General features: G+C 45.8%; 1 protein-coding gene across 1 annotated transcript in view; it reads left to right on the top strand.

Annotated features, from left to right (window-relative positions):
• Positions 1-2,795: 2,795 nt before the first annotated feature.
• The window catches only part of LOC308180126 (uncharacterized protein), a 501,337-nt gene continuing 490,245 nt past the window's right edge, over positions 2,796-13,887 (top strand). The window contains exon 1 of the mRNA XM_080561291.1: positions 2,796-4,564. Within this exon, the coding sequence (XP_080417417.1) occupies positions 3,129-4,564 (1,436 nt within the window). The 5' untranslated portion in view covers positions 2,796-3,128. The remainder of the gene's footprint in view (positions 4,565-13,887) is intronic.

The following is a 13,887-nucleotide window of genomic DNA, read 5'->3' as shown; positions in this document are numbered from 1 at the left end:
TCTGTTTAACACTATTCAGCATCCTCAAGAGGAAGTGAAGCTTTCTGGATCTGATGACAAAATGACAGGTGCTGTTGCCTCTCCAACCCCTGAGACAATGTGGTTACTCCAACCCCTGAAACAATCCCTGCAGCTAAAACAGAAAAAACATTCCCGGCTGGTATCCTGTACCGAAGAAACAAGGGATGTGAAAGTCAATTTGTTTAGTAACGGAAGACACTCCTACTAAAAAGGGGAAAGATTTATAAGTCTCTAGTGGCCTCCAGTGCACAGTGTACCCTGATGCCATCAAGATATAAAAAGACAGAACTCATCTGTATTTCTGGAGTGACAGGGGATCCCAACAACAAACTGTATTAGAGCCCAACTGGGAATGAGTGGCAAAAGCACCCCACTGTGACTGGCTCAGAGGCTCCATGCCTCCTTGGCATAGACTACCTCAGGAGAGAGTACTTCAGGGACCCAAAAAGGTACTGGAAGGCTTTTGGCAGAGCAGCATTAGAGACAGAAGAAATTAAAAATTTGTTTATTTTGTCTGAACTCTTGAAGGACCCTTTTGTTGTGGGATTGCTGAAGGTTGAAGAACGGAAGGTGCCGATTACTACCACAATGGTGCAACAGCAGCAATATTGCAGTAACTGTGACTCTCCACTTCCTATCCATGAGCTGATTCATTGACTGGAGAGCCAAGGAGTGATCAGCAAGACTCACTCACACTTTAATGGTTCCATATGGCCAGTGCAAAAGTCTAACAGAAAGTGGAGACTAACAGTGGACTATCATGGCCTGAACGAAGTCACACCACCACTGAGTGTTACTGTGCCAGACATGCTAGAACTTCAATATGAACTAGAGTCAAAGGCAGCCAAGTTGTATGCCACAATTGATCTTGGTAATGTGTTTTCCTTGATCCAATTGGCAGCAGCGTATAGGCCAAAATTTGCTTTCAGTGAAGGGACATCCTGTACACCTGGAACTAATTGCCCTAAGGGTGAAAGCACTGCCCTACCATTTGCCATGTACTGATCCACACTGCACTGGAACAGGGGGAAGCTCCTGAACACCTGCAGTACATCCACGACATCATCATGTGGGGTAACACAGGATAATAATTATTTGAGTAAAGGACAAACATAATCCAAATCCTTCTGAAAACTGGTCAACAAACCTTCACAGGGGATCCAGTTTTAAAGAATAAAATAGCAAGATGGACACTGTCAGATCCCAATGGATGTAATCGATAAAATTACAGCTATGTCTCCACCATCTAGGAAAAAAAAAAAAAAAAAAAAAAAGGGAAATCCAAGCTTTTGTAGATATTGTGGAGTTTTGGAGAACGCATATTCTGAATTGCAGTCTGATTGTAAGCCCTTTCTATCAAGAGATTCAGAAGAAGAATTATTTCAAACAGGGCCCTGAGCAATGAAAAGACTTTGAACAAATTAAACAGGAGAAAGCTCATGCGGTAGCCTTTGTACAAGTTCAAGCAGGACAAGATGTAAAAAATGTGCTCTGCATTGAGCTGGGGAGAATGGACCCACCTGGAGCCTCTGGCAGAAAGAGCCCGGGGACGCTCAGGGTTGACCCGTATGATTTGGCCCCACTTGCCGAGGCGATCGGCTCCGGGGCAGACGCGTTCTGCAGCAGAGCGGGGGATCGGGACAGGCAGGGCTTTTTTTCCGACATCGAGGCCGCTCGAGGGAGCCGCCAGGACCCGGCAGCCCCCGTGAGGGAGGCTGACGAGGTGTAGGCGGAGCCAGCAGCGCCCCCTCCCCAGCCATTCAAAAGCAGCCCCTAGGGAGCGCGAGCGACCAGGACCGCGGTGACCAGGGCAGGCAAACAGGGCGTGGCGTGTCAGAAGGGTGGGGCGTGGCAGTTTGCGCGGCAGTTCGCGCAGGCAGGGCGAGCAGGGAGGGTGGAGAGGGCAGAGTTTCCCCCCACCCATAAGAACAACATCTTTAACGGCTGTCGACTGCTAGCTGGGCTGCGATGGTCTTCACCAAGCAGAGCACTTTCTCTAGAAAGTCTGTGGCCACCCAGACTGACTGCCTGCTCAACAATGCGGCAGTTCAGGCCTCTGGGTGCAGGGACTGCCTGAGCCTGTTGCTGCCATCTGAGGGAGGCAGAGGCGCCGTGTGTGTGAGGTGCGAGCAGGTGGATGACCTGGTCCGCCTGGTGGCAGAACTCAAAGAGGAGGTGGAGAGGTTGAGGGCTATTAGGGAGTGTGAGCGGGAGATAGACTGGTGGAGTGACTCCCTGCAGGGCCTGAAGGAGAGGTACCAGAGTGAGACACCCCTAATGGGGATGGACCCCCTGCCCTGTCGCTGTCAGGCAGAGGGAGGGGACCTAGGAGCTGAGGAGGGATGGAGACAGGTCCCTGCTCGACCCTGCAGGCAACGCCCCCCCCTACCGGCCCCACCTTCCCAGGTGCCCTTACGTAACAGATTTGAGGCCCTGGAGCTTGAGAGACCGGTGGGTGAGGACGAGGTAGAAAGTCTACCCAGGAGGATGCCTAGGGCGAGGAAGCCAACTCCACGCCTCAAGACTGCCTCCACCAAGAAAGACAGAAGGGTAACCGTAGTAGGCGACTCCCTTCTCAGGGGAACAGAGGGCCCTATTTGTCAGCCTGACCCTACCCATAGGGAAGTCTGCTGCCTCCCTGGGGCCAGGGTCAGGGATATTGCCAGGAAGCTTCCCAACCTGGTTCGTCCCTCTGATTACTATCCTCTTTTGATAGTCCAGGCTGGCAGTGATGATATTGATGAGAGAAGCCTGAAGGCTATCAAACGGGACTTTAGGGGATTGGGACGTTTAGTGGATGGAGCGGGAGTACAGGTGGTGTTTTCATCTATCCCTGCAGTAGCAGGGAGGGGTACCAAGAGGACACGGAAAGCCCACCTGATAAACACGTGGCTCAGAGGCTGGTGCCAACACAGAAATTTTGTTTTTTTTGACCATGGGGCGCTTTACTTGGCACCGGGCCTGATGGCCGCAGACGGGTCCCTATCTCTAAGGGGAAAATGGATCCTAGCCCAGGAGCTGGCAGGGCTCGTTGAGAGGGCTTTAAACTAGGAAAGAAGGGGGATGGGGCTGAAAGAAGGCTTGTTGGAGCTGTGCCAGGGGGAACAATGGCAAAGCCAGGGAAGAAGGCAATGGCCCGACTGAAGTGCATCTACACTAATGCACGCAGCATGTGTAACAAACAGGAGGAGCTGGATGCCATCGTGCAGCGGGAAGGCTATGACTTGGTTGCCATCACGGAAACGTGGTGGGACCACTCTCATGACTGGAGTGCTGCAATGTCTGGCTATAGGCTCTTCAGAAGGGACAGGCAGCACAGAAGGGGTGGTGGTGTGGCTCTCTATATTAGAGAGTGTTTAGATGTTGAGGAACTTGAGGCTGGGAATGATAAGGTTGAGTCCCTATGGGTTAGGATCAGAGGGAAGGCCAACAAGGCAAGCATCCTGGTGGGGGTCTGTTATAGACCACCGAACCAGGATGAGGAGACAGATGAGGAGTTCTACAGGCAGCTGGCAGAAGTTGTAAAATCGTCAGCGCTTGTTCTCGTGGGGGACTTCAACTTCCCAGACATATCCTGGAAGCACAACACAGCCCAGAGAAAGCAGTCTAGGAGGTTTCTGGAGAGCGTGGAAGATAGCTTCCTGACACAGCTGGTTAGAGAGCCTACCAGGGGAGGTGCCCCGCTAGACCTTCTGTTCACAAACAGAGAAGGACTGGTGGGAGATGTGGTGGTCGGCAACTGTCTTGGGCAGAGTGACCACGAAATGGTAGAGTTCTCTATTCTTGGTGAAGTCAGGAAGGGGATCCGAAAAAACGCTGTCTTGGACTTCCGGAATGCTGACTTTGAGCTGTTCAGGACACTGGTTGGCAGAGTCCCTTGGGAGGAGGTTCTGAAGGGCAGAGGAGTCCAGGAAGGCTGGGCGCTCCTCAAGAAGGAAATCTTAATGGCTCAGGAGCGGTCTGTCCCCACGTGCCCAAAGACGAGCCGACGCGGAACTAGATCGGCCTGGCTGAGCAGAGAGTTGTGGCTCGAGCTTAGGAGAAAAAGGAGGGTTTATAATCTTTGGAAAAGAGGGGTGGCTACGCAGGATGACTATAAGGCTGTTGCGAGGCTGTGCAGGGACAAAATTAGAAAGGCCAAAGCTCATCTGGAGCTCAACCTGGCTACTGCCGTTAAAGATAACAAAAAACATTTTTACAAATACATCAACGCCAAAAGGAGGACTAAGGAGAATCTCCATCCTTTACTGGATGCGGAGGGAAACTTAGTGACGAGAGATGAGGAAAAGGCTGAGGTGCTCAATGCTTTCTTTGCCTCAGTCCTTAGCGGCAAGACCGGTTGTTCTCTGGATACCTGGTACCCTGAGCTGGTGGAAGGGGATGGGGAGCAGGATGTGGCCCTTGCTATCCATGAGGAAATGGTTGGCGACCTGCTACAGCACTTGGATGTACGCAAGTCGATGGGGCCGGATGGGATCCACCCGAGGGTACTGAGAGAACTGGCGGAGGAGCTGGCCAAGCCACTTTCCATTATTTATCAGCAGTTCTGGCTATCGGGGGAGGTCCCAGTCGACTGCAGGCTAGCAAATGTGGCACCCATCTACAAGAAGGGCCAGAGGGTAGACCCGGGGAACTATAGGCCTGTTAGCTTGACCTCAGTGCCAGGGAAGCTCATGGAGCAGATTATCTTGAGTGTCATCACGCGGCACTTGCAGGGCAACCAGGCGATCAGGCCCAGTCAGCATGGGTTTATGAAAGGTAGGTCCTGCTTGATGAACCTGATCTCCTTCTATGACCAAGTGACGCGCTTGGTGGATGAGGGGAAGGCTGTGGATGTGGTCTACCTTGACTTCAGTAAGGCTTTTGACACCGTTTCCTACAGCATTCTCCTCAAGAGACTGGCTGCTCGGGGCTTGGACTGGCGTACGCTTTGCTGGGTTAAAAACTGGCTGGATGGCCGGGCCCAAAGAGTTGTGGTGAATGGAGCCAAATCCAGTTGGAGGCCGGTTACTAGTGGAGTCCCGCAGGTCTCAGTACTGGGGCCGGTCCTCTTTAATATCTTTATCGATGACCTGGATGACGGGATCGAGTGCACCCTCAGTAAGTTTGCAGCTGACACCAAGTTAGGTGTGTGTGTCGATCTGCTCGAGGGAAGGAAGGCTCTGCAGGAGGATCTGGATAGGCTGGAGCGATGGGCTGAGGTCAACTGCATGAAGTTCAACAAGGCCAAATGCTGGGTCCTGCATCTGGGGCGTAACAACCCCAAGCAGCGCTACAGGCTGGGAGAAGAGTGGTTGGAAAGCTGCCTGGCCGAGAAGGACCTGGGAGTACTGGTTGATAGTTGGCTGAATATGAGCCAGCAGCGTGCTCAGGTGGCCAAGAAGGCCAACAGCATCCTGGCTTGCATAAGAAGCAGTGTGGCCAGCAGGTCTAAGGAGGTGATTGTACCCCTGTACTCGGCTCTGGTGAGGCCGCACCTCGAGTACTGTGTTCAGTTTTGGGCCCCTCGCTACAAGAAGGACATGGAGGTGCTCGAGAGAGTCCAGAGAAGGGCAAGAAAGCTGGTGAGGGGTCTGGAGAACAAGTCTAACGAGGAGCAGCTGAGGGAGCTGGGGTTGTTCAGCCTGGAGAAGAGGAGGCTCAGGGGAGACCTCATCGCTCTCTATAGGTACCTTAAAGGAGGCTGAAGAGAGGTGGGGGTTGGTCTATTCTCCCACGTGCCTGGTGACACGACAAGGGGGAATGGGCTAAAGTTGCGCCAGGGGAGGTTTAGGTGGGATGTTAGGAAGAACTTCTTTACTGAAAGGGTTGTTAGGCATTGGAATGGACTGCCCAGGGAGGTGGTTGAGTCACCATCCCTGGAGGTCTTTAAAAGACGTTTAGATGTAACCCTTAGTGATATGGTTTAGTGTAGGACTTGTTAGTGTTAGGGCTGAGGTCGAACTAGATGATCTTGGAGGTCTCTTCCAACTGAGACGACTCTGTGATTCTGTGATTTTGGAGTCAGGGGTACAGAGGGTCCAAGGCCTGCTACACTCCAACAGAAAAGAGATATTGGCAGCGTATGAAGGGGTTTGAGCTGCTTCAGAAGTGGTTGGTACTGGAGCACAGCTTCACAAGCACCTTGACTGGTGCTGGGCTGGATGTTCAAAGGGAGGGTCCTCTCTACACATCATGCAACTGATGCTACATTGAGCAAGTAGGTCACACTGATCACACAGTGGACTCAAATAGCAAAGCCCACTTGCCCAGAAATCTTGGAAGTGATCATGGACTGGCCAGAATGCAAAGATTTTGGAATATTGGAATATATATAAACAAGGAGGTGATGTGTGTTGAAGAGACACCACTGTGTAATAAACTGCCAGAAAACGAGGAATAATATGCCATGTACATGGATGGATCCTGTTGTATTGTGGGAAATTATCAGAGGTGAAAGGCTGCTGTATGGAGTCTTACAAGTTACAGAAAGTGGTGAAGGACAGGGTGAGTTGAAAAAGTTTGCCGAAGTGAAGGCCATACAGCTGACTTTATATATTGCTGAATGAGAAAAGTGGACACTTCTCTGTCTCTATACTGATTTGTGGATGGTGGTAAACGCCTTGTGGTGGTGGTTACAGCAACGTAAGCTGAGCAACTGGCAGCACAGAGAAAAAGCCATATGGACTGCTGCATTGTGGTGTGATATTGCTGCCCAGGTAGAGAAAATGTCTGTAAAAGTACATCACATAGATGCTCACTTAACTGAGTTGGGTTACCGAAGAACATCAAAACAGCCAGAAGGAGGATCAGGCTATAAAGAATGACGTGGCCAGGTAGGTCTGGACTGGCAACATAAGGGTGAATTATTTATAGCTCAGTGGGCCCATGACACCTCAGGCTATCAAGAAAGAGATGCAACATATAGATGGGCTCGTGATCAAGGGGTGGAACTGACCATGGACACTTTTGTGCATGCTATCCATGAATGTGAAATATGTATTGTCTGGAAGGCTGGAAGCATATCGTGTTCCCCACGCCACTGCCAAGAGAACTATCCTTGGCCTTGAAAAACAGGTCTTAGGATGATGTGGCATCCCAGGAAGAACTGAGTTAGACAACAGACCTTATTTCTGAAATAATCTCATAGACACCTGGGCCAAAGAGCATGGTATTAAGTGGGTATATCACATCCCCTATCATGCACAACCCTCCAGAAAAATTGGAGGATACAATGGACTGTTAAAGACTACACTGACAGCAACAGGTGCTGGGACATTCAAACATTGGGATACACGTTTAGCAAAGTCTACCTTGTTGGTCAAAACTACAGGATCTGCCAGCCAAGCCAGACCTGCCCAATCAAAAGAGTTATGTACTGTAGGAGGGGATAAAGTCACTGTAGTAGATGTAAAGAACGTACTGTGGAAGACAATCTGGGTTGTTCCTGTCTCAGGAAAAAGCAAACCCATCATAGAATCATAGAATCTCCTGAGTTAGAAGGGACCCGTAAGGATCATCAAGTCCAACTCCTGGCACCACACAGATCTACCAAAAAATTCAAACCATGTGACTAACTGCACAGTCCAAACGCTTCTTAAATTCGGACAGGCTTGGTGCAGTAACTACGTCCCTGGGGAAACTGTTCCACTGTGCGACAACCCTCTTAGTGAAGAACCTCTTCCTGATGTCTAGCCTAAACCTCCCCTACCTCAGCTTGACACCATTCCCTCGGGTCCTATCACTGGTGACTAAAGAGAATAGATCGGCGCCTTCCCCTCCACTCCCCCTCATGAGGAAGCTGTAGACCACAATGAGGTCTCCCCTCAGCCTCCTCTTCTCCAGGCTGAACAAACCATGTGACCTCAGCCACTCCTCATATGTCTTCCCCTCTAGGCCGTTCACCATCTTTGTAGCCCTCCTCTGGACACTCTCCAACAGTTTCATGTCCTTTTTGTACTGTGGTGCCCAGAACTGCACACAGTACTCGAGGTGAGGCTGCACCAGCGCAGAGTAGAGCGGGACAATCACTTCCCTCGACCGACTAGCAATGCCGTGCTTGATGCATCCCAGCATACGGTTGGCCCTCCTGGCTGCCAGGGCACACTGCTGGCTCATATTCAACTTGCTGTCAACCACAACCTCCAGATCCCCCTCAGCGGGGCTGCTCTCCAGCATCTTGTTGCTCAGTCTGTACGTATAGCCAGGGTTGCCCTGTCCCAGATACAGGACCCGACACTTGCTGTCGTTAAACTTCATGCGGTTGGTGATTGTCCAGCTCTCCAATCTGTCCAGATCTCTCTGCAAGGCCTTTTGACCCTCAACAGAATCCACAACTCCTCCAAGTTTAATGTCATCAGCAAATTTGCTCAAAACACTTTCTAGTCCTACATCCAAATCGTCTATAAAATCATTGAAGAGGACTGGCCCTAAAATGGAGCCTTGGGGGACCCCACCAGTGACTGTCCACCAGCCTGATGCAGCCCCATTTACCACAACCCTTTGAGCCCTGCCCATCAGCCAATTGCTCACCCATCGTACAGATTTTTATTTTTTTTTTAAAGCTGTATACTGGACATTGTGTCCAGTAGGATCCTTTGGGAAACTGTGTCAAAAGCTTTACTGAAATCCAAAAAGATCACATCAGCTGGTTTCCCTTGATCGACTAGATGGATGATCTTATCATAAAAGGAAATCAAGTTGGTCAAACAGGACCTACCCCTCATGAACCCATGTTGGCTGGGACCAATGACTGCATTGTCCCCCAGGTCTGCTTCAATAGCTTCAAGGATAATCTTCTCCATAATTTTACCAGGCACTGACGTGAGACTGACAGGCCTGTAATTGCTAGGGTCTTCTTTCTTGCCCTTCTTGAAAGTTGGCACAACATTTGCCAGCTTCCAGTCCACTGGGACCTCTCCAGATTCCCAAGACTGTTGAAAAATAATTGAGAGAGGTCCCGCGATGATGTCAGCCAGATCTCTAAGCACCCTGGGATGAATCCCATCCAGACCCATGGACTTGTACGGATCCAGGTGGAGCAGCAAATCCTGCACACGTTCATGGTCAGTTGGGAGTTTGTCATTCCCACCATCATGGTCCTCCAGCTCAGGGCACCCGGGGTCCTGAAGCCTATCATCAACATTGAAGACGGAGGCAAAGAAGGCATTAAATGTCTCTGATTTGCCTATGTCCTTGTCTGTGAGGTGAAAAGGAGAAACGTGCTGGTGTCAGATGGTAGTAAGGAGAAACTTGGGGAAGATTACTGAAAAGATCAAGGGGGCTGAGAATAGACAAGGAGAAATAAAGAAAAGAGAAAAACCTAAGTCTAACACGGTGGAAATCCAATCAGGATTTGGCAGACTAATAGATTGGGGTGGGTACCCCCAATAAGGATCTTCATAGCCTTGATATTGTCTTATTCTAATGTGGTCTTTAATTACTGTTTTTTCTACCTCACCGTTGTCCCATCCAGGCAGGAAAGGCAACAGCTCTGGAGACTGCAGCTATTCAAAGATTTGTTTCATCTTCACTGTTCAGTGTATGTCCTTAGGCATTATTTACTGCATGTTATTGAAACACTTCTCTATATACAGAATTATTAATTTCCTCATAGACTCATTTCAACCTTCACTTCAGCTGATTCAGCCCTCAGCTATATTCAGTCCCTTCCCATTAGCTAAAATGTACCTTCTGATTTACTCTTTTCCCAGCTCTCCCTCTCAAATCATTCTTCCAGACCCACTAAATCGTTCACAGAGACTGAAGTTGCTGACTCCCAAGGCTGTAAATGAGTGAAGCTTTTTATTTTATTAATGTTCACTAATGGGTTTATTAATGCTCAGTAGATATTTCATTTCATTGGTTTATGTTTCCTCTTAAGAGCACACACTCCGTCGTCCTGAGCTGTGTTTTATTTTGAATTGGCTTGTTAGTGAAGTTCATTTGTCCTATGCCATTACTGGCACCTACCTTGTCAGGCTTCCTTTAAAATGAAACTGTGTCTCAACAACCTTGCCCTTGGTAAAATAAATAAGCCATAACTGTAGCTGTAACATCATTATCTGAGTGTGAGTCTGAAGGCCTTATGGTTTAATACGGTGATGCAGCCATTACCATTGCAACTTAGCTCTATTGTATTCACTTTGCTGCATAACAATGTCTGTTTAGCACTTGTCACTGGATAAAGGGTCTACAACTCCATCTCTGTTCTAAGAAGATTCCCCTCCTCCCCAGATAAACATTCCTTTAGTTTTTCTTGTTTTTCTGTCTCTGTCCTTGGATCCTTTGTCTTGCATATTCAAGATTCTTTCAGCTCACTGACTTCTAAGCAGAAAGCAGTGAAAGAAGCCAAATGTGGTCTTTGCAATGACAACACAGATGGTATTTCTAAAAACAGAAATTAGGGTTTGAAGAACATAACAAAATCATCTAGTAACAGCATTACTTGGAAGAAGAAACACATTTGCCACTGATATAATTACTACAGTTCCTTTCAAGTCAATGAGTCTTTAAAATGAGTATTGTTTCATCTATATTGTCAACTATAATTGTAGGACTGAAAGTTCTCAAGAAGGAGCTGCAAATAATAATAATACTGCATCTCATTTACATGCAATATATGTTTATTAATAAAGCACAAATATAGTGATATTCCTTGCCCTAAATGGGCTACATTTTTAATTCTGTAAATGAACAACTTTATTCAAAATGTCCAATCTCTAAATTAATGCAAAACTTACCAACAAAAAAATATTGTTTGTGCAAAATGAAAGTGTCACTGTACATCATTTGGGAACTTTGTGTCTAGAGAAATACAAAACTCTGAAAACTAGGTAGTTCAGAGTTATGCGCATGGTAACTCCACCTTAATTCTTGTCCTTGAGCAACGTCCAATATTTATATAATTACCATGGTTACTCAGCTCTTGCAGATGGTATGAACACTAGAGGAATAAGTCAAGTTTCTTTTCTAACAGTCCTTACATTTTCTTTTAGTGTAATCATAAAATCATAGAATGGCTTGGGTTGGGACTTGAAGATCATACAGTTCCAATCCCCCTGCCACCACACCTTCCACTAGATCAGGTTGCAAAAGCCCCATCCAACCTGGCCTTGCACATTTCCAAAGATGGGGCATCTACAGCTTCTCTGGGCAACTTGTTCCAGTGCCTCTGAGTGAAGAATTTCTTTCTTACAGCTATCTATTCTGTTTTAGTTTAAAACGTTACCCTTTGTCCTACCACTACATTCCCTGAGAAAGCAATATTTTATACTATTTATATTAAACAGGAGTTGCAGACTTCCGGAATGTGCTTGAACACTGGACTTTATTTATGATAAAGACCATAGAAGAAATGAAGAATTCATTTTAATTAACGGTACGAATTATTCAGCTTGGATTTTTGGTTTTGTTTCGTTTGTTTTGGTTTGATTGGGTTTGGTTGATTTTAGTTGTTTGCTTGTTTTTGTTTTTGCTTTTGCTTTTGCTTTTGTTTTAGAGCAGTTCCATGAAATCTATATTCAACATTATACCAAAACACTACTTCCTTGTCAGATCTTGATAATATTCAGAATGCATTCACAGCTCTATAACTCTCCCTGTAGAGATGTTATACACTTGCAATCTTCAAAAAAGTAAAAAACAAACAAAAACAAACCAACAAACAAACAAAAACACAAGCAAATATTAGCAGAGGCAACGTCACTGGAACAAGACCATAAGAATCTTAGAAATCTTCCTTTTAATGGGTTTGAAAATATTGTACCTAAATGGGGATTTGATTCTCTAGCAGAGTGTATGGCTTGAACTACACAAGTCATCTACAACTGTGCTGAATAGACATCCCTCCAGCTAGTGGTTTCAGTTTTGAACATTAATATAAATCTATTTTATGTAAAATCAAATAATCGAAGGGATCTCTGTTAGAAACTATGAAAGGCTCATTTTTTTTTTCACCATGCGTTTGTTTCTTTCTTCTAATTTGCCATCTTTTTCTCTCGGTATTCCTACTTCTCCAATTTAACAAAATCCTCTTACTTATAGCAGCCATTCTTTCTTACTTTTTTGTTTGTTTGTTTGTTTGTTTCCCAGATTCACATTTTCTTTCTTCCCCTTGCCTTTCTAAATACACAATAAACATTGTGAATGTCTTTCTTACCACTTTCTTACTGTCACAGTTGGAAACTGTTATACACTTCACTCTGAAGAGAGAAGCAGCAATATGATTTATTGATAACAAAGCTTAGTCCTAGCTTACTCCTAGTCCCAGACTTGGTCAATTGTTTATGTCTAAAAGATTATATGCATTATATGAATCCTTTATGCTGTTTAGTTAAGATCATAAAGTATGATCACAAAATACTATTACAACACATTAGCATGCTGTTACTTTCTTAATCCTGTTAACAACTATCTGTAGTGATAAGTGTCTTCTCAATCTGCAGAAGTAACCTTGGGAGGCATGCCTGCCCAAATGGAGGTCTTGGCGTGCAGCCAGCTGTCATGCCATGAGAGCTCAAAAATCATTTTATGGGGTAAGATGATTGAATTATAGACATTTTTGCATACAGTTGTTAGTTTCTTTCAAATTGGGTTTGAGTTGGACTCGATCTGCCCAGCACTGTGGAGAGTGGTGAGGAGTGCAGTGTTCAAATTATCCCTTGGCTATTTGTCTTCTGTCTCCCTCGAATTCAGGACACTACCATCATGACCAGGCACATCCATCACGACTGCCATTGTTCTTTATCTGCTTACTCTGGATGTTTTGCTTAAATGGTGGGATTGGCTGAGGAGAATACCATCAAACTCCACCCTGTCACTATAGTCAATTCATTTTACTTTACCACAAAGTGGTGGTTTGGTCACCTGTTGCCTCTATGCCATATATAGTATATTAATAACTTATGCACTTACAGATGCACAGTAAGTACACAGTGAAATATTGTCATTTGCTCTGCATTAGTTTGTATGGTTTGGGTGGTTGGAGTTGAATTATTTGTTTTGTCATATGCCAAATATTCACATACATTATGATAATAGACAATAGACACTTTAGTATTAAAGTTAGTAAAATCACAACTGTTTGAAGCATAGAATTAAAAACTCTATCACTGTTGGTGACTATCTAAAAAGAGAGTCCCACCAATGATGTTCTCCATCCTTTTTTTTCACTCTTTCCAGGACATGGTGTATTTCTTCTGTATCATGATGAATGGTGATTAGAGTATTTTGTCCATTATGTCAGGCACATTCTAGCAGTTAGCACAGGCCACTGTGTTGTAGTAATTTCTTCACCAGGCTAAGATTCATTTGGATGGTAGCAGACAATAAATCTTGAATCAATGTCTAATTAGATCACAATAACTGATAAAATGTAACAGGAGCTGAACAATTAAAGTCACATCCCACAATTCTAGTGAAGTTACAAATGCAAATACTTAAGTGATTACTTGTGTGCTACGGTAGTGTTATCTACAAATATAAAAAACACAAGGGTTTTCATGCAAGCACCTCCCTTTCTGATATATACTAGTACAGTTTCAGGGGGTTCATCAGGATGTGCTTCAAAATGACAAACAGTTAGTTCAGTGCCAAGATGAATGTCTTGGGTTTTGACAGTATTACTCTCACAAATAAAACTCTTTGCTGTTCCCATGCAACAGATGTATTAACATCAACTGTCTGCCATTTGTTTCCACGTTGTTGGGACTGTATTAAATGTTCTAATGGATAGAGTATGGTTCCACTGTGATTTAATACTAGTGCAATAGTTGTATGGTGTATGTCAAAGCACTGTGTAAGACAAAAATTTTAGCCTTATTGCTAAAGGGGTTATAAGTAAAATTGAGTAAGTGCCAACAGAACTGGAATTCCCTTTGAAATTTA

Source organism: Anser brachyrhynchus (assembly GCF_964034855.1).
Source record: "Anser brachyrhynchus genome assembly, chromosome: 1".
In the NCBI taxonomy this organism is placed as follows: domain Eukaryota; kingdom Metazoa; phylum Chordata; class Aves; order Anseriformes; family Anatidae; genus Anser; species Anser brachyrhynchus.
The sequence above is the reverse complement of the archived record's forward strand: the minus strand, read 5'-3'. Positions and strand labels throughout refer to the sequence as shown.